The sequence below is a fragment of the Pangasianodon hypophthalmus genome, chromosome 19 (assembly GCF_027358585.1).
Source record: "Pangasianodon hypophthalmus isolate fPanHyp1 chromosome 19, fPanHyp1.pri, whole genome shotgun sequence".
NCBI lineage: Eukaryota > Metazoa > Chordata > Actinopteri > Siluriformes > Pangasiidae > Pangasianodon > Pangasianodon hypophthalmus.
This window is the reverse complement of record NC_069728.1, coordinates 4,121,596-4,147,524: the sequence shown is the minus strand read 5'-3', so window position 1 is coordinate 4,147,524 and position 25,929 is coordinate 4,121,596. Positions and strand designations below refer to the sequence as shown.

At 41.2% G+C, this 25,929-nt stretch overlaps 1 protein-coding gene across 2 annotated transcripts; it reads right to left on the bottom strand.

Annotated features, from left to right (window-relative positions):
• Positions 1 to 1,856: 1,856 nt before the first annotated feature.
• Positions 1,857 to 23,604, bottom strand: pdgfra (platelet-derived growth factor receptor, alpha polypeptide). 2 transcript variants are annotated; one of them, XM_053242234.1, is made up of 30 exons: positions 23,327 to 23,604; positions 21,951 to 23,069; positions 20,574 to 20,652; positions 20,165 to 20,449; positions 19,355 to 19,600; positions 19,097 to 19,251; positions 18,117 to 18,279; positions 17,097 to 17,283; positions 16,748 to 16,863; positions 16,248 to 16,538; positions 15,654 to 15,920; positions 15,386 to 15,516; positions 15,032 to 15,200; positions 13,772 to 13,961; positions 13,403 to 13,518; positions 12,936 to 13,062; positions 12,468 to 12,664; positions 11,209 to 11,303; positions 10,651 to 10,783; positions 9,340 to 9,444; positions 9,087 to 9,197; positions 8,727 to 8,880; positions 8,405 to 8,565; positions 7,682 to 7,794; positions 6,795 to 6,917; positions 6,551 to 6,662; positions 6,355 to 6,454; positions 6,168 to 6,273; positions 5,188 to 5,426; positions 1,857 to 4,337 (listed from the first exon to the last, which is right to left on the bottom strand). In XM_053242234.1, the coding sequence occupies exons 3-30, from the start codon at positions 20,629 to 20,631 to the stop codon at positions 4,190 to 4,192; spliced, it is 4,398 nt and encodes a 1,465-aa protein (XP_053098209.1). In that variant the 5' UTR covers positions 20,632 to 20,652; positions 21,951 to 23,069; positions 23,327 to 23,604; the 3' UTR covers positions 1,857 to 4,189. The 2 variants fall into 2 exon arrangements, with proteins under 2 accessions (XP_053098209.1, XP_026802733.2); XM_026946932.3 differs by lacking the exon at positions 21,951 to 23,069.
• Between the last annotated feature and the right edge of the window lie 2,325 nt (positions 23,605 to 25,929).

Genomic DNA, 25,929 nt, shown 5'->3' with positions numbered 1-25,929 from the left:
TGCACACTTGTGCATGTCTCTACATGATTCTCTTCTGTCTGTCTTTTGCACTCAGCTCAGTTACTTGTCATGAGTTGCACTTTAACTGATTCTCATTTTCATAGAGGGCTGACAGATGCCACAGTGCCTTGACTGCAGCTCAGTGCTTTGCATACCCCCCCAACCACCCAAATCTGCCCTCCCCATGACACACACACACACACACACACACACACACACTGTCTCTCTCACATGTATACTATTTGCATAAACACTTTATCAGCAAGATTGGTTTCAGTTCTCTAGAAGGCAATACCTGGAGCCTTTTTAAAAAAATATATATATTAGTCCAGATAAAGAAAACACTTCACTCTGAATGAAAATGATCCTGCTTTATCAGTCATAACTCCACTATAAACTCATGATAAACAAGACCTTGTGCCAGACAAGCATAGGTTCCCAGGATCTACAGAATCCATATAACTGATGTAGCTGTTTGAGCTTGAGAGAATTTTTATAATTTCTCATCTGTCTTAAATCCTATTCTGTGAGTAATTTCTGGGGGATTTGGGTAAAAGGAGCACACTATCTAAACAAACAAAACTCTGACCATATTACAAAGACAGACCATATTAGAAAGAACACACAAGAAGTGTGACACCTCTGTAAATCTGATGGTGCGTATTGCCCTCTAGTGGTGCACTGCATATAGTACAACTTAAATCTACTGAGTGGACCAAAACCCATATAAACAAGTCCCAAAATGACATTATTATTATTATTATTATTATTATTATTAATATTATTATTATTATTCCATCCATTCTCTGTACTGCTTATCTTACACAGGATCACTAGGTAACCTGGAGCCTATCCCAGGGGGACTCGGGGCACAAGGCAGGAGACACCCTGGATGTGGTGCCAACCTATCGCAGGGCACAATCACACACACACACACACACACACACACTCACACACAATGGACAATTTGGAAATGCCAATCAGCCTACAAAGCATTTGTACTGTTTCTTTGAACTGGGGGAGGAAACCCTGAGGAAACCCCCAAAGCATGGGGAGAACATGCAAACTCCGTGTACACAGACCCCAAACCCCCAACCTTGAAGGTGTGAGGCAGCAGTGCTAACCACTAAGCCACTGTGCCCCCCATTATTATTATTATTATATTATTATTATATTATTTATATTATATATTAATAATATTATTATATTATTTTTTTATTGTTATTTATTTATTTTTTAGTAGTAGTAGTAGTAATGAAACTTTAAGCATAAAAGGCAAAATAATAACCAGTGCTGTATAGCAATGAATAACAACAAGCAACATGGACACCTGGCCATCACACACCCACATGTTCGTCCCCAAAACTGTTGCTACAAAGTTGGGAGCACATAATTGTACAGAATGTCTCTGTATGTTTTAGGCCCAAACTTTTTCTTTTTCCAGCATGTCAGTGCCCTTTGTACACAAAACGAGCTCTGCAAGGACATGTTTCGTCAAGGTTGGAGTGGAGGAACTCGAGTGTCTGGCACAGATCCCCGACCTCAACCCCACTGAACACCTTTGTGATGAACTGGAACACCGACTGAACCCCAGACCTCCTCACCAACATCAGTGCCTGATCTCACTAATGCTCTTGTGGCTGAATGATCACAAATCCCCACAGCCACACTCCAAAATCTAGTGGAAAGCCTTCACAGAAGAGGGGAGGTTATTATAACAGCAAAGGGGGATTAATTTCCACTTGGCAACCAGTCGAATGTTCCCGCAAGTCAACTATCATTGTGGGGACATTTGGTACCCGCCAACATATAAGCACACACACACACCAAAAACAAAATACCAAATGCAAAACAAATCACATTATTAAATCTCATTTATTGAAATATAAATCATCTGAATGGACATAGACATAACGCATAATAAGACAGGAGGATAACATCTTGTACTGGGAGTAACTACCTATTATTACACATACTGTACCATGGAGTATAATTCATACCTCTCTTCTATTAACCATCTCTTCCTGTACAACACTCAGTCTGCTGTCTACAGAAACTGGAGGCATTTAAAGCCAAATAAATCTCACGAAATGTATTTGCTCATCATATAAACTCTTCAAACAAACATACAATGACAGATAAAAACAACAAAAGAAGGGTCTAAAAAGTGCAACAGTTTTTTTTTTCTTCTTCGTGCCCATTGAGTAGATCACAGTGGGTATACACTCAGAGGGAGGCAGTGGATTGCTGGATGATAAACTCTACATTGAAAACCCATTTAATCCGTGCAGTGATGTATAACATCAAACTAGCTACACAAAGACTCTCTACCATGCTTCAGGACGACTGTACACAATATAGGTGAGATGGAAAGCTCGGCTTTAGACGTTATATGCACTGAAGCTGGACATTTGATGATATACCTGTGTTTCAGTTTATATAGTTTTTTTTTTTTTTATGAAAAACCTAGAATACCAGGGTTTTACGGTCCATAGTGTCCAGCATCAGTGCTCAGGAACAGAACAGAAGGTCAATAATGTCTGGGGATAATCATCTTTTGCAATATTAGTAATATTAAATGAAAACCACAAATTATTTCAATGCAAAAAAATGACATCAGGTGAAAATATCTTGAATATAGTCAAATTTATCTAATATATTGTGTTATAAGATTACACTAAAACAAATAAGAGTATTACACCTATTTCTAGACATCTTTTGTTTACTAATTTCACATTTTCATTTTTCTAATTTTAAGCATTTATGTATGTCTAGCAAGAAGCAAAATGATCTGCCAAAAGAATAAGACAATTTAAACCTTAAAATTAGTAGAAAATGTCTAGAAATAGGTTTAATAATGTTTGGGTTATTGTAATCTTATAATAGGAAATATTAGACGACTATATTCGAGATGTTTTCCCTTGCTAAGATGTTTTGCTCTGCCTCTCTATACCTCTCTCTACAATATCACTACAGTTATTGTGCTACAGGTCTTAAGATTTCAAAGAAAGCTTAAAGGATGAAAAGACATCTTTGGGTAAAACATCTAAACCAGCCCATATAATATGTCATTAGGTTCAGATTATTCAAATAGTAAATAGATGAACATGTTACATTATGTTATACACAGCATCAAAATGTTCCAGCTTATTGTCAACATTTGACCTTTAAAGGCCAATTAAGCTACCACAAGGTTTATCCTCTCACTGAAGTGATTAGTTCATCACTGCCACAGGGTAAAAACACAGTTCCTGTGCACTATAACACTGGTAGAAGTCTTGATATATTGCCATATCTTCTGCTTGACACATTGAACAGTTTAATCTTTGGTCCATGCTTTGGTACGGTTTTACTGTAATGTGTCAAAATTGCAATAGTGTGAGGTTTGTGTGACCTACAAAAGTCAAAGTATTATTGCTGTTTTCTTCATTTAGGAACATAAAAACTTTTCCCTTCCCTCCCCAATATTCACAAAATATTACACATTTATATTCAGTAATATGTAAAAAAAAAACAAAAAAAAAACAAACAAAAAAAAAATATTCAAACTGCTGCACTTATTGCGTCACAGACGATATACTGTATGATCAGGTACAGGATCTATATATTTAGTCCAAAGTTTGTGCTTTTTAATGCAATATGCTGGGAAATGGATGTGGATGGAATGTGAATGGAAAGAAACTGCGTCGGGTCAGTTCAGTTGTTCAGGTGTAGTGGTCATTGAAAGCTCAGACTGACTCATTTGTAAATCAACTGGTTATGGAGTATACAATAGTACGTTCAGGTTCCTGCTTAATTCACTGTTCTGAATGCCCAACAAAATAAAGTTCTATACAAAATGTTAATATTCTGTATTATTTCCTTATGCCTCATAGTTTGAGTACACATACAGTCTTTTACCGGACCGTCCTCCGAGCCAGTAGAGGACGCTGTCTCTAATTATAGATGACCTTCGCAGGACATCCAGGCAGTGAAGAGGCTTTTTTCCTCTGAGGATTCTAGGGGCAGGTGGATGATACAGGGGAGCAAGAGTTCAGAGAACAGGTGGGAGATAGAAAAGGGCTATTCAGACGAGTTCTTGTACTGATGCTTGCATTTTAGCCCTTCTCTCCTCCTCCCTTTTGGATGAATTGCTAAACAGGGTCTCTCTCATCCTCTCTTTCTCTCTTTCCAGCTCTATGTCTCACTCTCACAGGAAGCTGTCCTCCACCAGATCCCCTGAGTCCAGGCACATCTCGTCCAGCAGTGTTATGTCCTCCAGAGTCTCTACTTCCCGCTTGGGAAGGGTGGAGCTGCTCGAGCCTGTCTCTATAGCGCTCTCCTCAGATGTCTGAGAGCTACAAACACACCACACAAAAACAGATCATTAATTATTTTACTCCTTTTCATAGGTAACATAATAATAATGATTGGCCTGGACACAATTTCATGCTGACAAATTCTTGAATCTGATTGGTCAGAAGGTGTGGATGAATTTTCAATGCTAGCTGTAATTCAAATCACAATGTACTCGTTCTAATCCATTATTGTTTCTATAGTAACAATTTGTTCTCAATGACTAATAATAGACTGATTTTTTTTGTAAATGTGCTATTATTTAACAGCCATTGACATGGTGAAGCTTTGTAAGGAGATGTTTATTTCACATTGATGGAAAGTAATAAGTGAGTGATAACAGGGACTAACTTGTTTTGTGGAACATTAAATGTAACTATAAACAGATAAAAACTACAACAGGTTATTAATTAATAAATTTTAAAAAATTGCAGTCGTTCACAAATTGCTGTGGCATTAAAGGAATAAAACACTTCAGGATGTGATGTGATAGGAAAATAATCTAATCACATCACCCTGTCGTTATTGTCCATCGTGATTTGTTCCTTACTTAAGTCAGTTTTTTTTTCAATAATATATTTAATTTAGTCAAGAATGTGAGTTTAATTTAGTTGAACTATTTAAATAAAAGGTTATATAATTGATTCACTTTGAACTATAATTTAGCAGGGATTTGACCAAATCAGACCATTCAAAACACATTCCTTTGCACTAATCAAATAACAGTACAGTTATTACTTTTATATACAATGCTTTTATTAATGTATGCATCAGCATATTTTATTCCACTTTTACAGGTTATAATAAATATTCTATATTTTATATGTTTACAGCCGGCTGTGGCCCGCCTACCTATGGCGGTTCCTTTTGGTGTATTCTTCGTCGGAAAGGGGGTCAAGATCAGGCAGAGGGATGATGTAGCCACTGTCTGAGCTCAGTCTCTGCTCTTCAAAGCCGCTTTCACGCTCCCTCATCTTGCACTGGTTCTTATAGGCCACACCCAAATAGGTCTCATCGCTCTGCACACACTGCACGCGGGTCACCGCCGGGTGGTCGCTCTTCAGGAAGTCATTATTTACACGCTCATAGCTCTGCACAGACACAAACACCTGCTATTAGACAGCTGACCAATTTTGACCCATTCATATGTTCATGCTACATGTGATGTACTTCAGCAGGAGCTATTTGAGATCTAATGGCATCTATCTCTGCCATTACAACAGTGTCTTTCAAAATGCTTGAAGGAAAGGGGAAGGAAATTCTATCATCTTTAGTGGTCTCTATATTCTTCATTATATTCCCTTAAACACTGCTATAAACATGGCTCTTTCAAACATTCTGTTCCATTTACACACCCGCTCTGTGGTTCTGCGAGGATCTGGAAAAAACTATAAAGAACCGCATTTCCCACCACACCCCTTCCCAAGGTGCTATTACAGAATCTAGTTAGCCCCTGGCCATGTGACTCTGGGAAACCTTGTGTTTTGAAGTGCCACGTGTGGTGCATGTTTAAGAAGGTCATTATGGCTAACAGGCGAACGCTCTGGGTGGATTTGATCCTGTTGGATGTGAGCCAGTTGGAGAGTTAGCATACTAATTGTTGTTACTGCGAGTCACACACCTAGTCTCTGTGCTCAGGCTGACAAAATGTATTAATACCACAGGAAACAGGAAGCTAGTTTAGGCAGCGTGTGGGCAGAGTGACATGATTACTGATGCACACAAGTTTGTGGATGGGGAAATAAAGAGAAGCACTGACAAGAACAGAGGCAAAAATGGGAAAAGGATTCAGTAAAAATGCCTAAAAGACCAACTGGTCTACTAGTTCTTACCCTCTTGTATCCGCATGGCAGCAGGGTGGCCACACTCTCACTCAGACTGTGGAACGAGGGTCTCTTCTCTGGCTCATTGTTCCAGCACTTCACCATAAGCTCATAACTACATTGACACAAGCATACCAATTAGACAGGAACGTTTGCAGTACTCAAAAATAACATTGTGTTGTTAAGCTGGACCTACACATCACTGGAGGCGTGCTCAGGTTTGGCCATCCTGTAGCCACTCTTGATCTTGTTATAGAAGCTGGAGTCCACAACCATGCCAGGATAAGGGGTCCCGCCTGCAAAAAAAAAAAAAAAAAAAAAACTGTTTTTATGTATATCTTAAAACTATATCAGTGAATCTTAAAAAATATAGCCAGAAACTGATGATTTACCCAGAGAAAAGATCTCCCACAGTAAAATGCCGTAAGACCAGACGTCACTCAGAGTGGTGTAGAGGTTATCAAAGATGCTCTCAGGGGCCATCCATTTTACTGGTAGGAAGGTCTGTGTATGTATGGAGATAAAATGCATTGATGCCTCACTCAACACCACAATATATGCTTATGTAGGCCAATGTATTCTTATGCAGGAAAGATTTAACACAGAAGAGCATAGCAAAGAAGAAGAGACACTTACACTTCCTTTGGATACATAGTTGTTGTCATGCATGATGTCCCTGGCCAGCCCAAAGTCACAGATCTTCACAATCTTCCCCTGAGACAACAGGACATTTCGAGCTGCCAAATCTCTGTGAACACACTGTATATAACAGAGAGACATTAAATTCAGTTATAGGATCTTTAAATCTTTCCATCAATCTGTAAGATTTTGATCAATTCTTTGACTGATGTTTCAATGGTCACACTGTGCTACCATACCTAAACCTGAAATTCTTATATTCTCATTATCTATTCACTCTCTATCTGTCATTATCCTACACCTTCCTCTCTGTAAGACTGGCCTGAAAAAAAAAGAAAAAAAAAGTAAATCTCCTAGATGATCTTTGAACCTCTTCTGGAAGCATTTAAATGCCCATAAAATTAAATTCATACCTGATGTGTGGTCCTTTAATAGCATATCTTAGTAATATGCAATAGCATAGTTTAATAACATGTCATAATGTACAGAAACACACTCTTACGTTCTATTCTGAGGGTTTGGGCTTTTCTCAAGCCACCCCAACCCCACAATTTAAACAGGTCAGTTGGGAGTTTCGCAAAAACTGGCTGGAGCAACAGTTGCACCCTTAAGGATTGGTGTGTGTTACAGTATATAAACTAAAGTTACATGTTTTAGTTTGAAACAAAGAAAACAATGATTTTCTGTGGTGGAATTCAGACTTCTAACTAGTAGATCTGGGAGCCATTTAATGTAACATTTTAGCTAACACTCAAATGTTTCGAGAACCAGTCTGAGGACAATCATTATTAAAATCAAGCCAACTAACAGCTTCTGTAAAGTTTATCGCTTTAGGCTGAGAATCATTATTACACAGCCAGCATCAGTTATGGCTTTAGACTCACATTTTTGGAGGCCAGGAACTCCATCCCTCTGGCCACTTGATAGGTGAAGCTGAGAAGATCCATTGTGGTCAAGCGCTCTGAGTCATCAGAGAGAAGCTTTTCTACCTCACTGTCTGTTGAAGACACACACACACACACACACAGTCTAAGTTATACAAGCTTTGTTTGGGGAAGTGGCTTCCCCATTACTCCTTTGAATGTGTGTACATATGTGCTTGTGTGGACAACACGCCTTGGTCTGTTGTACACGAGCTGCGAGTACATTTTTAAAGTGCTGCTCGTATAGGTCCTTGTAATGGCTGGGTGAAGCGTGCAGCAAATCCCATGGACTACAATTATCTCCAGTAAATGCAGGGTGCATGGAGTGCAATGCATCACGTACCCAGAAACGAGGGTGGACGCCTTCACAACTGCTGCCAAAACATCAGTGTGTATGTAGATGTGTGGGTGTGTGGGGGTTTACAAAATTTTTGCCAGGTCAGACCAGATGCAGGCAAGCCAAATTGAACAGGGCAAACAGAGAGAAATACAGAAAGAGGAGAACATAAATAAAGACTCCAAAACAAATAAACTGGTCAGGCAAAAGTGAAAGAAAAACACCTCACTGCTATTGTTTTCTGACCCAAGGAAGTATGTGTTATGTCCATGTGCATGAGAGAATGAGTTACTGTCATGTTTTTGTGGTACATCTGTGAGAGTGAGTTTGCTGAGTGTGTGTTTTACCATTGATGTGTTTGTGAGAGGGAGGGTGATCATAATCATCTCTCTGGAGGTCGAAGTACTTGGAGGCGTTGCTCCTCTCCAACATGGGGACATACTGCATTGTGTCTGCTTGCTTCATATCCATGTAGTCTCCTTTTTCCTCAAAAGACAGGATCACGTAGCTGAGGGCACACACACATGGTAACGTTACTTTATCATGACAAGTTGAAAACTAGTTGGATGTCAAACCTCTCACAAGCTGCAACTTGTCAACTTTATGTATATGCGTGTGTGTGTGTGTGTGTGTGCGTGCACGCATGTGTGGGTGGGTGTGCACGCTGACCTTCTGCTGCTCTCATCAGCTGGATTGATGCCAAAGATGTCCAGGTCCTTCTTGCCCTTCTCACCCTGTCGGCTCAGGAAGGTGTCTCTGTTCTTATGCAAGTAGTTCACCAGGTCTCCATAAAAACAGTACTCGGTAATGATATAGATAGGACCTGAGAGACAGACGGACAGAGAGAGAGATAAAAAAGATGGTATCAAATCACACTTATCTCAGACTTACATAAAGTATCTATAAGCAAAGATGGTAGAGCAATAAACTCAGCGTGTTAAAAAAAAAAAAAATCAAACCACTGCCTCCTAAGCCCTAAATTAACACTTTTGTGCTTGTGTGTGTGTGTGTGTGTGTGTGTTTGTGTACCTGATTTGGTGCAGGCACCCAGCAGGTTAACAATGTTGAGGTGGGGGCCCAGGTGAGTCATGATCTTCAGCTCTGACATCAGTGCTTGCTTCTCACTGGAGCGAGCCGTTGCTGAGGGACCAATCAAAAATCAACCAACCAATTAACCAATCATGCACAAGAATTGCCAGGTAAATTAAAGCACATCAAATAAAACTCCAGTAGATGATGAAGCACTTTCTTTGCTCTATTAAAAGTGTGCAAGCGAACTCACGTTTGAGCATCTTCACTGCGACCTTCATTACTGGTTGAGAACGACTGAGTCCATATGCAGTGCCTTCCACCACCTTCCCAAAGGCCCCCGAGCCCAGAATACGGCCTGTGACAGACATTCACACAGTGAATCATACGCTTGATTAGCATATGCAAAGTTTCACACCTTCCACCGATATGGTCAGTGCTTCGGGTGAAAGTTAGCCGAGGCTGTTTTGAAACTCAAAATTTAAACAAATATAATCCCTCCCTACAGTATTTCCTTCAAAGCCACACCCAAAAAACACGCCTGAATTCTCGTGCAAGCAACACCATGTAAATCACGTTGACTGTCCTGACTAGCTGGAGGTTGGTAATCCACAGGATTTGTTCTGTCTGCCATTTAGGGAGCCATTTTTAAGCCGTTATTTTAGTGACATCTGCTGGAATGTGGGGAGACCTTATAATAACCAAATAATTTTTAAAAAATACCAAATGTGATTTGACTCACAATGCATCGATCCCCCCTTTAAGCTAAACATTTCATACTCTCATTGGTTAAACTTACATACCAAATCAGTCACTGGTATGTAATTTACATATGATCTACTGAAGCCCAGTGATTGTACTACAGTCATATCAGATTTTGCCTTGATATTTTTTTCCTGAGTTTGAGCAATAGTCAGGTGAACATTGGTTGCCCTGTTGTGATTTTTGAGAGAATGTAGCAGTTCAGGGAACAAGTGACATTACCAAGCTAGCTCAATAGGTTTTCTTGCAGTTGTAAGCAAAAACTTCACCAAGAAACATGCAAGTCCAGTGTGCTGTAATTGCTACATAATAATGAATAGTTGCTCTATTTTTCAGGACCACAGTCTGGTCAACCCTTGTTTCCTATTCACACTTTCTATGTTGGTGAATTCACAGGGTTAAAGTTCACATAGATTATTCCTTTTTTGAATTCCTGTATCCGTTCCCTTTTAAGTCTTTACATTCAGTCTAAGGGCTTCTTAACGCTGTGCAGTGCCTCCAGATATCTGACTTGCCGGGGTTAACACATGGCTAGCCAACAGGACATCTGTGACTGTTCAACTACACCACTATGGCTTTATGTTAAAGAAAAACCACCTTTGATCGCAGCCACTGTGAACACACCAAGTGACCGCTGTGCAGACACACACACACCACATCTTGACAATGCTGGTATCACAAGGTTGCACCCACAGCAGACAGAAACAAGCCAGTGCACCTGACCACAATCCAATCAATTACATCACCACAAGTCAAAGAGCCAGAGTGAGGAGGGCGGAACATGGAAGTGTTTGTGACTCACCAAGGACAAGGCCATCACGTGGAAACTCCCAGCGTGTGTCGTAGGGCAGCTGCATGGGATCCACGTAGATGTACTCATGCCCATCTGGACTGACTGACTCAATGACCCGCCACCTGATCTCATAACGTGGCTTCTGAAATGCATATAGATGAGATGAGAGGTTTTTAGATTGATAAGAGCTACGTTGTTGATCTTAGAACAGCGTTTAATACCACACAATATAAGATAAACAGAAATTTGATCATTGGTTAACTTATCAGTTTACAAAATCTAAAGTCATATGTCTTCTGGAGCAGCAGGGGAAAGATTATAGTCACATAAAATGAACAAGTCTTGGAAATCAGACTGAGTGAAAAAGGTGATTCAATGAACGCATTAAAAAAATGCAAATTATAAATTGAGTGAGTGAATTAAAGTGAAGTTAATTACAGTGTAAACAAGCACTAGGATGAATGGGTGAATACAGTGAATCCGTTGGTGATGGTATGAGTGAGTGAGTGAGTGAGTGAGTGAGTGAATGTTGAGTGACTGAAAAAAAATGAATGTGGAAGTGTGTACCTGTTTCCAGATAATGACCAGCACAATGAGTGAGATGATGACAATGACCAACAGCACCAGAACAGCAGCCGCCACAGTGAGCTCTGAGTGCGGACCTGAACACATCATCACCATTGGCATAAGAGCAAATTCTAATTTGATAGTTTAGTCATTTTGAGAATTTGCAAACCTATGAATAATCAATTATTTTGCTAATTTAATAATGTCTTTAGATATTGACCATGATTGAATACAAGTCTGTACAAATTAAGTCTTAGTTTCTTCTTTAAATTGCTTAATCCAATGTACCATCATGAAGCACATACTGAATTTGGTTAAACGATTTACAATGTAACTCAGCTATTTTGAAAAAAAAAAAAGGCCCACAGACACTGAATGGATAAACCAAAAGGGCATATGGCATATGAATTTCCCTTTCACAAGTGCCACATGGGGAACCCATCAGGAGTTCACTACATGGGGAGCCTGAAAGAATGATGCTAACAGATGTAAGGGTTATCAGCAAAGAGTAACTTTTGGTAGAGTTTCCCTTCATGAAACACACACACACACACACACACGCACACACCGCCAGGACCAAATGGTATATAGAAGTAGCTTGGTGAAGATATGACAAGGACAATGTGACAGATGATTAATGAACATGGAGGAAAGTGTTGATTGCTTGTGCTTGTGACTGACAAAGTGACGTTCGACAAGTAACAGATGTACAACAAGAGAGGCAACAAGCTTAGATGTCTAGGCCAGTGGTTCTCCAGCTTTTTGTAGCCAGGGACTGCTTTAACTGTAAAATAAATTCCACTCAGTTTGGGTTTATTCATGAACAGTTTTGAAATTTGCCAAATAATAGTTTATGGAGCCATAGAACTTTCTATTCCTGAATTTTCCACCGAGAGAAGACATTCTGTCTGAGTTGACTGAGTTGGTGCTTGGACCCCTAAATATGGTAACTTTGATAATGTGGGTTGGGATTTTCGTCACTGTAACAAGATAATAAAAAACACGGACCCCATGGCTATGCTTCACAGACCCCTGGGGGTCCTCAGACCCCACTTTGAGAACCACTGGTCTAGGCTGGTCAATGTCTTTAACATGGTTAATGGTGAGATCTGGAACTGATTGAAGGAGTAAAAATGATTGTCATTAACCCTACATTAGGGTAAATGCAAAATCTCTTGCCAAATCAATTCAATTTCATAATTTTCCTGAAGAGAAATGGAGTCAGCCTATGAGAGCCACAGGATGATGGAGATTCTCACCATTGGCCACCAGTTTGATCTCACGGGACACAGCGACCATCTCGTTCCGTGCCAGACAGCGCACGGCCAGCGTGTTCTCCAGATGTCCAAAGATCACCTGACTCTCCAACTGGTTGTCCTGGTCTATGTGTGTATCAATGGTGATGCCAGTGGTGTTGGTCTGAAGAGGTGACCACTCGTTTGAGTCATTGGAACACCTAGGGAATAAGGAAAAGGGGTGAATGTGATGATGTCAGAATGCTTTTGTCACACTGTCATTCTGTCATTAACTCTGAATGTGACGATTTATAGTTAAGAATGAGGAACAGAACAGTTGAAAGTGTACGTGTGAAAAAAAAAACACGTGAAAAAAGAAAATGAAAAAAGGAAAGGAACTTGTGCTGCACAAAAAAGCAAAATATGAAATAAAATAGAAAAAAGAGAACTGTTGCAGTTACAGTGAGAGGAACATGTCTCGGTCATACTTACTGTTTAATGTTTTTACAGATGTACCACTCCACCTCAGGGACGGGAGATCCTCCGGCAACACACACCACAGCCTGGCCTGTTTCTGATCCATGGTGCAGGTCCATCAGGTCCACAATTACAGCAGGAACTACAGTACACATACGGGAAAGCTTTACTCTTAGCAGAGGTATACACAGCTACATCGGTTAGTACATATACTCTAAAAAGCCATATAAGACAATGACATTCAGAACAACTAAAAGAAAAAAACAGCTTAAGAGAAAGTTCATGTAAAATTCTAACATAGATGAAAATGCAGGCAAAACAGAAACAGATTGGACAAAGAAAGAATGCATGGACAGTCAAAAGAAAAAACACATGCAAATGCATGAAAATTAAGTTGTGACCAAAACCCCTGCAAATTCAGAACAAAGTGAAGACAGAGACGCAGGAGAAATGACAAGGCTTCAAACATTTCTGGATTTTACCTTTGACCTGAAGGTTGAACGAGTGGCTGGCGCTCTGGTTGCCTATCTGAGCTCGCACCGTGTAGTTGCCACTGTCCTCAGCCTTAGCTCTAATCAGAGCGAGAGTGCTCTGGTACCTACACACACACATACACACACACACACACAGGTTATGTGCATGCTGGCATAATGGAATTATTAGAAAATTATCACACTCTACACAAAAACACCTCCAAGTATGTTGAAAATGAATGTGAATGTGAGTACATGAACTGGATGTCCCTCAACTAGGTCACATTTAGAGTTAAATCTTTTTGCAAATGAGTTATCTGAGCCTCACTCCAAAAGCGCATGTGTTACGTCAAATCGCGCGTGTACCAGGCTTCTAACCTTGTCTCACTGATCGTCCGAAGGGAGGTAGTAAACTCTGCAGCAGTATCACCCAGTACAATGCCATCCTTCAGCCATGTGACCTTGGGTGCAGGAAGAGCCTCAATGTCCACTTGGAACTCGCGAACATCATTCAGTTTGGCTGTCTCCACAGGGGCAAACATTGGAGCTAGAGACACAAACTCCCTCTCTGGAGAGTTTGGGAAAGAAGAGTAAAGTATACATCACCAAACAGGAATAGCATGTTCAGTTCAGAACACCAAAACGCAAAGTAAAACACTGCTTTCTAGTCACCCAAACCCAAACCCTCAACAGAAATCAGTTCACTGTAAAGACAAAGAGACAGCTGAATTGTGTTTCACACCACACATTTCTCTGTTCACATATACCAATGACTTACCTAGATTTTTAAATTCTAGTGTATTTAACTTGAACTAACAGACAGGTGACAAATTAAAGGAAATACTGATGTAAAGTGTCTAAATAAAATGTTGTGCTATCACATGTATCCTTCCAGTACATGAGTTTGGACCTGTGCTGGAACAATGAACACTGCTCTTCTAAAACATATTCCCTCAACTACTGTTTTGATGATGGTGGTCCAACACACTGGCTCAATTTCTCCCATAAGTGCTCAAGTGGGTTCAGAGCTAGTGACTGTGAAGGCCATAGAGTATGATATGCATCATTTTCATACTCATCAAAACATTCAATGAGATCTCGTGCCCTGTGAACGGGGGCATTGTCATCCTAAAAGAGATAGACAGATTTGCAGATGAAGGTGACCTTGTATTAAGGGTCCCTGGAGGACTAGTGGTTAGGCCTGGCGCTCTCACTGCCGTGGCCAGGGGTTCGATTCCTGGCCAGGGAACCAACCCCAACACCAGCCACTGGGGTTGCACACGACAGTGCACTCCCAATGCTGGTCCCAAGCCCAGATAAAATTTGGGAGAGATGCATCAGGAAGGGCATCAGGTGTAAAAACTGTGTAAAATCAAATATGCAGACCAGTGATCTGCTGTGGCAATCCCTAATGGGAGCAGCTAACAGAAGAACAACAACAAGGTGACTTTGTATGCAGTGATGCTTCTCTCTGATAAGAGAAATGGGGGAAGCAATGCCAACAAAATCCCCATCACAACACACACCGCCACACCCCTACAGCAGAGCCACCTTTTTTTCCCTTTATCACCTGTCTGTATAAGGTATATGCTGTGTGTACCATGCATAAAACTGTGTATTAGAGTTTGTAATCTGTACCATAGACAGTAATGGTGAGCTCTTTGGTTTGGCTCTCATTGCTCATAATGTCAGTGATGGAACAGGCATAATTTCCACTGTCTTTAGTTCTGGCATCAGACACAGTCAGGGTGTAATAGATCTCCTGATCTTTCTTGTTCTCCTTTAGTGTCATCTTAGCACGATCCGCCTGACAGAGACAGACAGAGAGACAACCATCATTAATTAATCAAAGAAAATGTGACTATTATGCATCTATGCCTGCAGCCTAGTTGCAATGTTAAAATGGCAATATCTGAGACACACAGATTGCACAGATATTGCCCATATAAAGACAGACTATGTTGAAATATTTGTGGAATATTTGTCTCTCACCATTTTTCCAGGATATTTCCATTGTTGATCCAGCAAGTCACTGCCTTTGGCTACACAGTTTACTATGAGGGTTTCCCCAACCAGCAGAGCTTTCTTCTCCGCCTTCATCTCTACATGCAGCCCTGAGCCCCCTGAACAAAAAAGAGGTATACTAACATAAATTTGATATTTAAACTCCTGTCAAGGTGATGCATCTTACCATGTTAATATACCTTTTTTTGAAGTCGTATAAAAAATATTATGAACACGCGCACACATATATCCTTACCTGTCCAGCCATGGACAATGTACTCCTCGCTCTCATGCTCTTCTCCATTCACAAGGGCCTGACACACATATGTCCCAGGTGTGAAGTTGCCTAGAAAACCTTTCTTGCTGTCATACGTGGCGGGCACGGCCTGCTGAGTCTCCACATGGAACAGCGTGACTTGAGCACTCGGATCAGACACGCGGCAAGGAACCTCCATCTCCTCTGGGCTTTTCAGCACATGGTGCCCAAAGGGCAGTGGGGGGGCCACGAATGGTATGTTCGGATCTGGGGGTAGCAGGATTAAAGAGAGAGAGAGAGAGAGAGAGAGAGAGAGAAAGAGGGAGAGAGAGAGAGAGAGAGAGAGAGAGAGAGAGAGAAAGTAGGAGCAAGAAATAAATTTTGGCTCAAAAAATTTTGCAGAACAGGATATGCAGACAAATGCCATCAGTTTCTAAAGAAGCAAAACAAAATTCAGTCAAATGTGTAGCAAGAAAATACAAATGTAGTCAAATACAAGTTTACATAACACCACCAATGCAAGTTTACATAATCACAGTGTCTTGTGTCCTGTCTTCGATTTTTCTCTATCTCTTTCTCTCTGTCTCTCCATACCTGGCACAAAGATGTAGATGCTGCTCTCCTCTGTCTGATTCTCATTCTTGTAGAGACAGGTGTATTCTCCTGTGTGTGTGGCCTCAGCATTGTCCACAGTCACTGTGGAGACGAACAGGCCTCTCTTGTCATCTAATTTCTGCTTGTCAAGGGGGATGGGACCTTCCCACACCACCTCTGCTTGGCCCCGACACGTCAGTCTAAACATGGAGTGAAGGAACACCACCATAGTCTCTTCCCTGGGCCAGATTACCGGAGCCAGCATGGACTGTATTATCTGGGGCTCACCAGCTGGAGTGGACACACACACACACACACACAATTACTACATAAGCCTGATTTCTAGAAAACTAGGACAGACATAAGTACCATGGCAGGATTGCTCCACTAAAGTGAAAATGCCATATCAAAATAAACTACATAGCGCGAGGCATCTCAGCCAGTCTGTGCATAAATAAAGTATCTAAAGCATATAGCACAAGGAATGGATAGAATGTTACCTTTAACATAGAGTTTGAAGGAGAACTCTTTACTCTTTGAACCAGCTGATGCTAAAATCTTATATGTTCCACTGTCCTCTTCTACAGGGTGTCGCAGAACCAAAACACTCTCGTACCTTGATGGAACAGATATGAACTTTAAGCGAACAGTGCAATTCACCCAGGCTTACTGATCTGGACATACAGAATATTGTCTCACACGCACTGTCAAATTTCATTAAAACAGATTTCACATAGAGATCTTAACACTCGAAGTTCTCAACCAGCAGAAATTATCCAGAGAAAATATGAGCACTGCTAAAGAAATGATGATAAGTGTGATGTTCTGCAGTATCATGTCTAACTTTACCTTTTGTCTGCTAGAAGAGTGGTCTTGGCAGTTATATAATTGGTATTCAATACATTGTCATCTTTGAACCACGTGACCTTGGGAACAGCATCGGAATGGATGTAAATGGTGAATTCAGCTTCCTCCAGGAGAGAGATGGTTTCTACTGCTCCAATCCCACTGTGATCCAAAGTAACAAAAGAACTCTCTGTAACCCAGAGAGAAGAAGAGTGAGTGAAAAAGAGAATCTGAACAGAATATCTAGGGGCACTGACACACCAAGCCAACTACTATCTGTTGGATATCATCAAGCCTTGGTCGGCAGCCACCGCCTGACGTTTTTCAGGTGTGTCCTGCCCATTGGCTTCTAGTCGACCCTCTTTAGCACTCATCAGCAACTGAGCAGGCTGAATTGGTGTCAAAGACTGGCAGAAGAAATAGTTCTCTGATTGGCTTTGGCAGAGTGCACACATACGATATTTATCAACTGCTCATCTGTTGTAGCTAGCTACATGTTTGCAGCAAGAGTGTGCAAAATGTTTAAAATATTTGCTCACAGTGACATAAAAGTGATAGATAGGCTACTCTGTTTGTCCAAAACTTCATATTTCAACAGTGTCAAATATACTCTTACATGTACTGATATTGATAGGTGGTGTACAATTTGGACATACTATGATGTATACTGGTTGGAGATTTTAGACAAATGTTTTTGACACTGGATCTTTATGCTTTGGACAAATTACATGATTTGTGTCTTGGATTATGAATACATAATCTGCTACTGTCCCCTCTTGGTATGACAAGTTATGTCATACGGGCACTGGCAGTACTTATGTACGTTTTGTGGTGTTTTACTGCACCTTTCCAAACGGTGTGAGGAGTAAATGCACGATCAGTGAAACTTGGTTGTTGCTAGTTCGTTGGTGTTGGCTTGGTCTGTCAGGGCCCCAGTATGCATCTGTTTAATTCATTTCCTCCAGTAGCTTTGCATGGAGAATACAGAGCTGCAGGATAATCAAGCAAGAGGCAGATTGTTACCATGGACAGTGATGGTCACTTGGGAGGAGTGGGTCTTGCCGCTGGACTGCTCTGTGACAGAGCATTCGTAGAAGCCAGTGTCATTCGTTGAGGCATGTGGGATACTGAGGATATACAAAACCTTATCAGGGTAGGTCTCCTTCTTCTGAATAGCACCTACAGCCTGGGGTTGGGTCAAAGCGAAACAGAGATACAAACTATTCACTCATATATATATTTTATGGATATTTTGAACAGTCCATACCTAGATCGCTCACTCTCTGTCATCTACCTTAGTCATGTTAAAAATATCCTGCCTAAAAGATCTGCTTTAGTCTTTCTTTCGATCTGGCTATCTCCACGTCTGGCACTGGCTTCAGCATGTGGGGCTTGGGAGAGCATCCATCTGTCAGCAGAAGTAAATCTGTCCAGGAGACTGAAAAAAGAGTTGCTATCTCAGCTCTGGTGCTTCTAGAGGGAGTTTCTCTAATAAACCATTCTAAACAGCCAATGAACGCGATCCCACACAACTCTTTATGTATATGGCTATCAGAGCACAGGGAAATCACAATTTACCATTTTCTATTCTGATCGCAATATATAACGTTTGCTACAATATGCCCATATGGATGAAAAACATTGAGGCATTGCTGAGAAAGTTGTTGTTTTGGAGACACACCCAACCCCACACACTGACAAACCCCCTCATAAACACTCGAGCAAATGGTCAGCACTAAAAGTCCTCCTTTAATCTTTTACTGACATACAGCCACACACTCATTTTGCCTCACACACACACACACACACACACAAAGCACAAACAAAAAAGCCCACTGCAAAACAGAGATCCCCAGAGAGTAAAGCTTTGCTCTTCAGTGATTTTCTGGCTTACATGCAGTATGCATCTTCTCTTTAGCAGATTAATGAAGAAAGAGCACGATGTTGTGGGACTGATAAGTCAGACAGTGTATGGGTGGGAAAAGAAAAGAAAATTTCCTTACCTCTTTACTGGGATGCAACCATTTTTGGACATAGAGACTACCAGGTGGAACCGTGCAGGTCAGGTTGAAAGCTTCCCCCTCTTTTATCTCCTCTTGACTGGCTGTTAGTTTCACACTGAAATCGTTCTCCATCACATTAAACATATCTGACCCATCTAAACACAGACACATTCACACACACACACACACAGTTAGCAGCGGTCAAATAAAATCGAAACTCACTCTTGATCCCTAATTCGAATGTGGACTTAGGCTTACTTGGCCTGTCTGTCACTGGGTACACCATGCTCCGGACCACCTCACCATTCACAACGGTCTCACACACGTACTGGCCAGGAACAAAGGAGCCCAAAAATCCATACTTCTCTTCATACTCATATGGGACCACATCTCCACTTGGTAGACTCCGTAGAATCACAGTAGATTGCGGATCCGTAATGCGGCAAGGAATGTTAAACTGGGAGGCCTCTGTCGGATCGTCAGGAACAAATGGAACTTCAGGGTCTGAAGTAAAATATAGCAGGAAGTTAGCATCCAATATTATGTAAGAAAATACAAAAAACAAATAATATTTGTAGAATTGCCACACATGATGTCATACATCTCAACAAGATCGACTTATTTGCCAGTGGTAATTTGTGTAAGCCCAAAAAGTAAGTTTAGGTACTACTTTTTATTTAACTTAAAGACAGAAAAAACATTTTTTTCTCTGAGAAAACAATTGACTCTACCTGTACTGGTACAGAGTTACAGTTTTCCATTTTCTAATTAATAAATAGACACTAATTGTTTTTGCATGGATAGCATAAAAGAAAAGGAAAAAATTAGTACAAACAGACATCTGTCAGGTTATATTATTAGTGTCAACTCACACGTCCGGGACTGCTGTTATTTTGTACATGACTTTTACAGACAGGCCCCTATTATGTTTCAGGTAGCCTAAAATTTATGAAATTGACTTCATTGAACTCTCATTTAGGCCATTTTGCCATTTCATACAGTAGGCTCATGCACTAATCACACAAAACACCTCCATCGTACTGACTGTAGACCATTGTTAATACTTGCCTGGGACGAAAATGTAGATGCTGGCCATGTTGTTTATGTTTGGCTGCTCTTCATCTGAGTCATTGTAAATGCACGTGTACTCTCCCGTGTGATGAGCTGCGGCGCCATCAATCAGCAGCGTAGTGGTGTAATACCCGGGCAGCACGTGTGTGTTAACTGGTAGCGGTTCTTCCCACACGACGCTCTTATTCCCTGTACAGCTGATGTTAAAAACGGAGTGCAGCTCTAACACGAACTCCCCTCTATCCGAAACGATGATCGGAGGAGGCAGTTCACACGCCCCATCTGGAGAACATGCACACAGGTTAAGCATTTCTTTCTGTCGGCTTTATTCTGTAGGTTAAGCAACACTCATGTTCGCTGCAAATAAACATAACTTTCTTTTTTTTTCTTTAAAAAAAAAACTTACTTTGCAATATTCCGAAGAGGACAACCCCCAAAAGGAGATGTGTCTTCAGTATCCACATTATTGCTTAGGTTGTGTTCAGCTAAAATGAAAGAGAGAGAGAGAGAAATAAGTTAGGCCTACTTCTTTGTAAATGTAGTTCCACCTTTTGCAATTGTGATACACGTTGCAATAGCCTATTTTAAACACATCTGTGAGCTGTCTGGGTGACACAGAATTATATTCCAAAAATGAATTTTCTTGGATGATGTGAATGTCACGAAACATTATTACCACTTTCATGTTTTTTTTTTTTTTTTACAGGGTTCAGGATTCATATGCACATTGTGGGCTTCTTATAAATAAATAAATAAATAAATAAATGAATAAATAAAACCCTGATTAATTAAACGAGGCTGTCTCTGAATGTAAAAAGAAATGAACAACAACAACAAAAAAAAACCCAGCCACATTATGGTGTGGAATATGTGGAACACATTTACACTTGTGCTTCACGCTGATCTGATAGTAATCCCAGGTGTAAACAGAGCCCTAGATTCGGGTCTTGTTTAGGATTGCATTAAATCATCGTCAGAAAAGGTCTTTTTCTTCACACCAGTGTCCATAAAAGCTCCGGACGCTGCCGAGTCACAGGTCACCAGTCACACAGTGGAGCTGCTCATCTCTCTGCACCCGCTAGGGGGCGACACAGTACAGGGTTTCTCAGAGGGGCAAATGAACAGGACAATAGAGTGACTTGAATTATCCGAGTGTATCAGCCAAGGTTTTTGTCTCTTTAGATATCCAGATGCGTTTGTTTGTTTTTTAATCATTTAATATAAAGTTTGTGAATATATACAAATAGCCTATATAGGAAATGTTACTAGATATGCGCTTTAGTGATTACAAATCTTAAATAAACACATTGATGAAGTTTTAGCTGAGTTTTTTTTTCTTTTCCCACCAAAATGTGAGACAGTAATCATTCCAAACAGGGTTCTGATCTGTCCTCGGTCGCCTACTTCTTATTATCAAACTGGCTCTTATCAGGAAAAAGCTCACTCAGCCCGGAGTGGCTGCAGTTGGACATTCCGCGCGTCTCGGGTTTATCTGTTTGTCTGCTCTGGATCCACCCCTGGATCCCATCAGCACTCGAGGGACAGAAAGCCGCTCTCTGTGAGATAGAACATCTCTATCTCATTCTTCCTTAATTATGGCCTTTCCTAGGCAAAAATGTGTCACTTAGGCAGTGTGCGTTTAATCATTTAACAGATGATTTTGCGTAATTTGGTTATGTCTACATCCATATGTGTATAAACATAAACTAGGAAATAATCAAAGTATTGCAGCGCGTAGGTGATGGTAGGATTTGTATAGATAGCTTAATCTGTGTGTTTTTACCACATCCATCCATGGAGGTAGATAAATCCACTTTAAAGTACTGACAGTATAAACCCAGTAAAGGAACAGCGGGTGGTTGGGGTGGGTCGCCTGTGTTCCTTTACTGCCCTTAGTGTCGTTTGCTTGAGCACTACTCGGATGGGAGTAATTGTCCTTGGCCAATCCAGCTGCAATTAAACGAGCCCTCTGTCCTCTTGGCGCTTAACGCACTGGTTTGGGAATCCTTATCCGTTTAACAATCCCGCGCACAGTGATCCCGCTCGAGCCCAAAGGGACGGGATTGGAGAGTGGTTTTTATTTCCTGACGAAGGAAGGCTCGGATCTCGGACAGACCCTCACTCCGTACTCCCCCACCTCCACCCGCTCTCCACCGACTGCATTCCTCCCACGCGCAGATGCGCATCTGTTTTACCCCAAAGCCGCGAATCTGCGCGCCTGACACTCTGGAGCAACAGCTGAGAGAGGAATGTTACAATTTACCATCCTCTGTCGTTATCTCTTGTGTTTAACCTAATCCCACATGCTCCATGGGAATCCAGGAGAAAAGTTTATCCAAAGATAGAGAAGTCTGCAGGGCGCACAAATTGCTTTAATCAGAGAGATGGAGCCAGTGGTCGTATACGTGGCCGTGTGCTTGTGCTCCTCTCCAAAGTGCAGCATACACTACAACTCTTCAGAGGAGAAGAAAAAAAAAAACAAACATCCGAAGTCATCCACTGCTATGAAAATGTTGTACTTCAAACATCCAGAGGAGTCTATATTGTTTCTCTATAAGTGGAAGAAATGTATATTATCTGCGCAAATGACTCCAGATGCACGATATTCCATTTTACTCGGGCGCATTCCATGTCAATGGGAATCAAGCTGGTACAGAGTGGGGAATGTGTTAGCCATTAGATGCAGGATGGCACCCCCAGCTGCGCGCTGGAGCCCAGCCGCTTTTCTCTCCTCAGCTCGGACTGGACACCATATGGGAAACTCCGAGATGCCTGTAAATCCGCCCTGGGCTGAAGTTGAGAAGTTGGGGTGAACATCAAACTCAGAAGTGGAGAAATCCTGCAGTCTGCTCAGACGCAAAAAAGTGGATGGACGTGGAAAAAAAACCACTGCAAAGGTTTTCTGGGCAAAATCATGCAATGATTAGATCCAATCCAATACTCGTGTTTGGCTGAGAAAATGCTGGTCAATTATATGTTTAATGAATTAAAATGTTTCTAGCTGGTCTATAAATTCCGAAAGAATAAAGCAAATATAAATTGGAATTTAATCAGCTAATTTATGCCTTTAAAAAAAGGCACAAGAAGCTATTGTTTGGAAAGAATAAAAAAACATGAGGAGCCAATTAGTGTAATCAAACCAATTTACTCACACAATACCTTTTTAAAAATCCTTTTGTGTGTTCCCTCGATGAAAGAAAAAAAAAACAAAACAAGCTGAATGGCAGTACTCCTGTACAACTCTCCACTGAGCACTGGTAAGGGTCCTCCTGACTTTTGGAGCGCTTCTAATCCTCAGTGCGTATGTATGTAAGTGTGCGTGTGTGTGTGTGTGTGTGGAGTGTTTGCAGTCTCTCTCTCTCTCTCTCTCTCTCTCTCTCTCTCTCTCATGCGCCTGCACCGCCGCTCATGCGCTCTCTAATTGATTCAGCCTTACAGTCCATCCTTCCCAGAGAACTAATAATCTGGCTCAAATCTAAATAACTCTTAGGAACAACCCCCCACCATACACACACACACGCACACACACACACCCTCCTATTCTTTTTCAAAATAAGAGTCCAAGCAGAGGAATCGAATTTCTCTGGACGCTGCACTTCAGAAGGAGGCCATGAATAAACAAAGGTTCAGAAAGGAAGAAAAATGTCTGTTCGTGTTTTTGCAAATGCAAGAGGTGCAAGTCCTTTCTGTATAATAAGAACTGCTTATAGTTTATAGAATGAAATCAAGGGACTCACTAGCCCTGTCCCAGTGCTTGCATACTAGTGGAAACCAGTGTAGCCAGTATGTAGAGAAATTCATCAGCCAGCACTATTGCTTTCAGGGAAAGAAAACATTAATTGTTCTCAGCTTAGATTTGCAGGGTATGTTGCAAGCTCAGGTTTGTGAATGATGAAGCATGGAGTTTGAGTTTGTATGTATTTGAAGCTGAAGGCACTTTTTGAAGGCGCGCTAATGAAAAGCAGGTGAAATTGTGCCATGTGAACACTTGAGTGCGTACAGAGGGCGCTCTAACATCAGAAACAATCCCTCTCTCTCTCTCTCTCTCTCTCTCTCTCTGTTTTCTATCCGTCTGTTTTTTCCTTTTCTCTAATATATTTCAGAATGTTCCCTTTCTTATCATCATCATCCATTTAAAATGTTAAGCCAGTGGAAACTTCTTCACTTTTTTTTTTTATTATTTAAAAAAAAAAAAAAAGATAGAAATGATTTTTATCTTTTGTCAGGTTTTGTTTGTTTCCTTAAAATTAAGCTTTGGTTAACCACACAGCTACGAATAAATTTTGAGGTGCCTTGTTTTATGCGTCGAGCTCTAACTGGCCAGCAGACTGTCCCCAGTGTGTGTGTGTGTGTGTGTGTGTGTGTGGGCGGAGACGCTGCGTCTCCATTGGCTATGCTCCAGTGCAGCTCCTTCGCCCTGCGGCGGCCCCTCACCGAGAGCCGCACCGTGCGCTCAGCTCCACTCCACTCCACTCCACTCGCGACAATTACTTCCACATGTCCCTGCAGCAGGGGCGCGCAAAGAGAACAGGGTTCCTTGTTCACCAAAACAAAGGAGTCTAATCTCCGAGTTCTGAGCTACAGTCGCCTGGCTTTAAAGCGACCTAACTTTACCTTGATCTGCGGCGCAGCTTGGAGTAATTTACGCGCGCCGAAGTGAGCAGCACTATGCGCACTGAGACACGCGCGTCTCCGTCTCCTCTGACGGCTTGTGCATGATATGCATGCATGCCTGAGCATGATATTATCATATGCAGTATACGCGTCACTGCTATTTTAAATGGGTCGTGAGCAACAAGTGTTTATTCAGCAGCCCAGCACAGAGTCTGTCTGGGTGCAGGCTTCACAGCTACGCCCCCACTTTCTGCTGCACCCGAAATTAGCCAACAAGGCTGTAACTAATCCACTCTGGCTTCTGTTTGCAGAACTCACCTGCTGTAATTAACGTTAGGCTTTCCTCCCCTACTGCTCTTTCATAGTCAAACGTGTGTAATAAACGCAGCTTTTGAACGGAAACCGTGACATCAACCAATTCACGTCAATTTGAGCCGTTTAATATAATTCTAGAGAATTCTGATTAGAATTCCATAATTTTTTTCCCTCAGAATTCTGCGTTTAAGTGGAGAGGAATTTCTGCTATGGGACGAATGTGCTTCCTCTCTGTGCTTTTGACGCCAGATTACATTCCCCTTCACACACACACACACACACACACACACACAAAGAGGAATCTTCGAAACTCTCTCTCTCTCTGTGTGTGTGTGTGTGGTGTTTTTATCGTTTATTCGCTGCGTAAAGGCTCCCATTAGTCCTGCACAAAGCTACACCCCACCACATGGTGGCATATGCGTCCACACTTCGAGAGAGAGAGAGAGAGAGAGAGAGAGAGTAACTTAAGGGCTCTTGAAAGTAATTAAATTAGACTTAAGATAAAGTTAATGTAAAAACCAATCCAGCCAGACGACCAGCACAACCTGTACAGCTGTAGCAGCAGGCTTGTTCTCATTGATCATCACCTAATCATAATAGAAAAAAGTTTCTTGACAGGTCCTACACACAAACTAGGACACAAAGAGAAAGTTTTTTTTTCACCTTAGGCCATAACTTTCCTCAACTACAGTCCACAGATTCAAACTAACACAATGACATCAACAACAATAACAGCTTCAACAACATTAATAATAATAATAATAATAATAATAATAATAATAATGAGTCAATCAATATCAATGTCAATATATAATCAGTATAATCAATAGGAC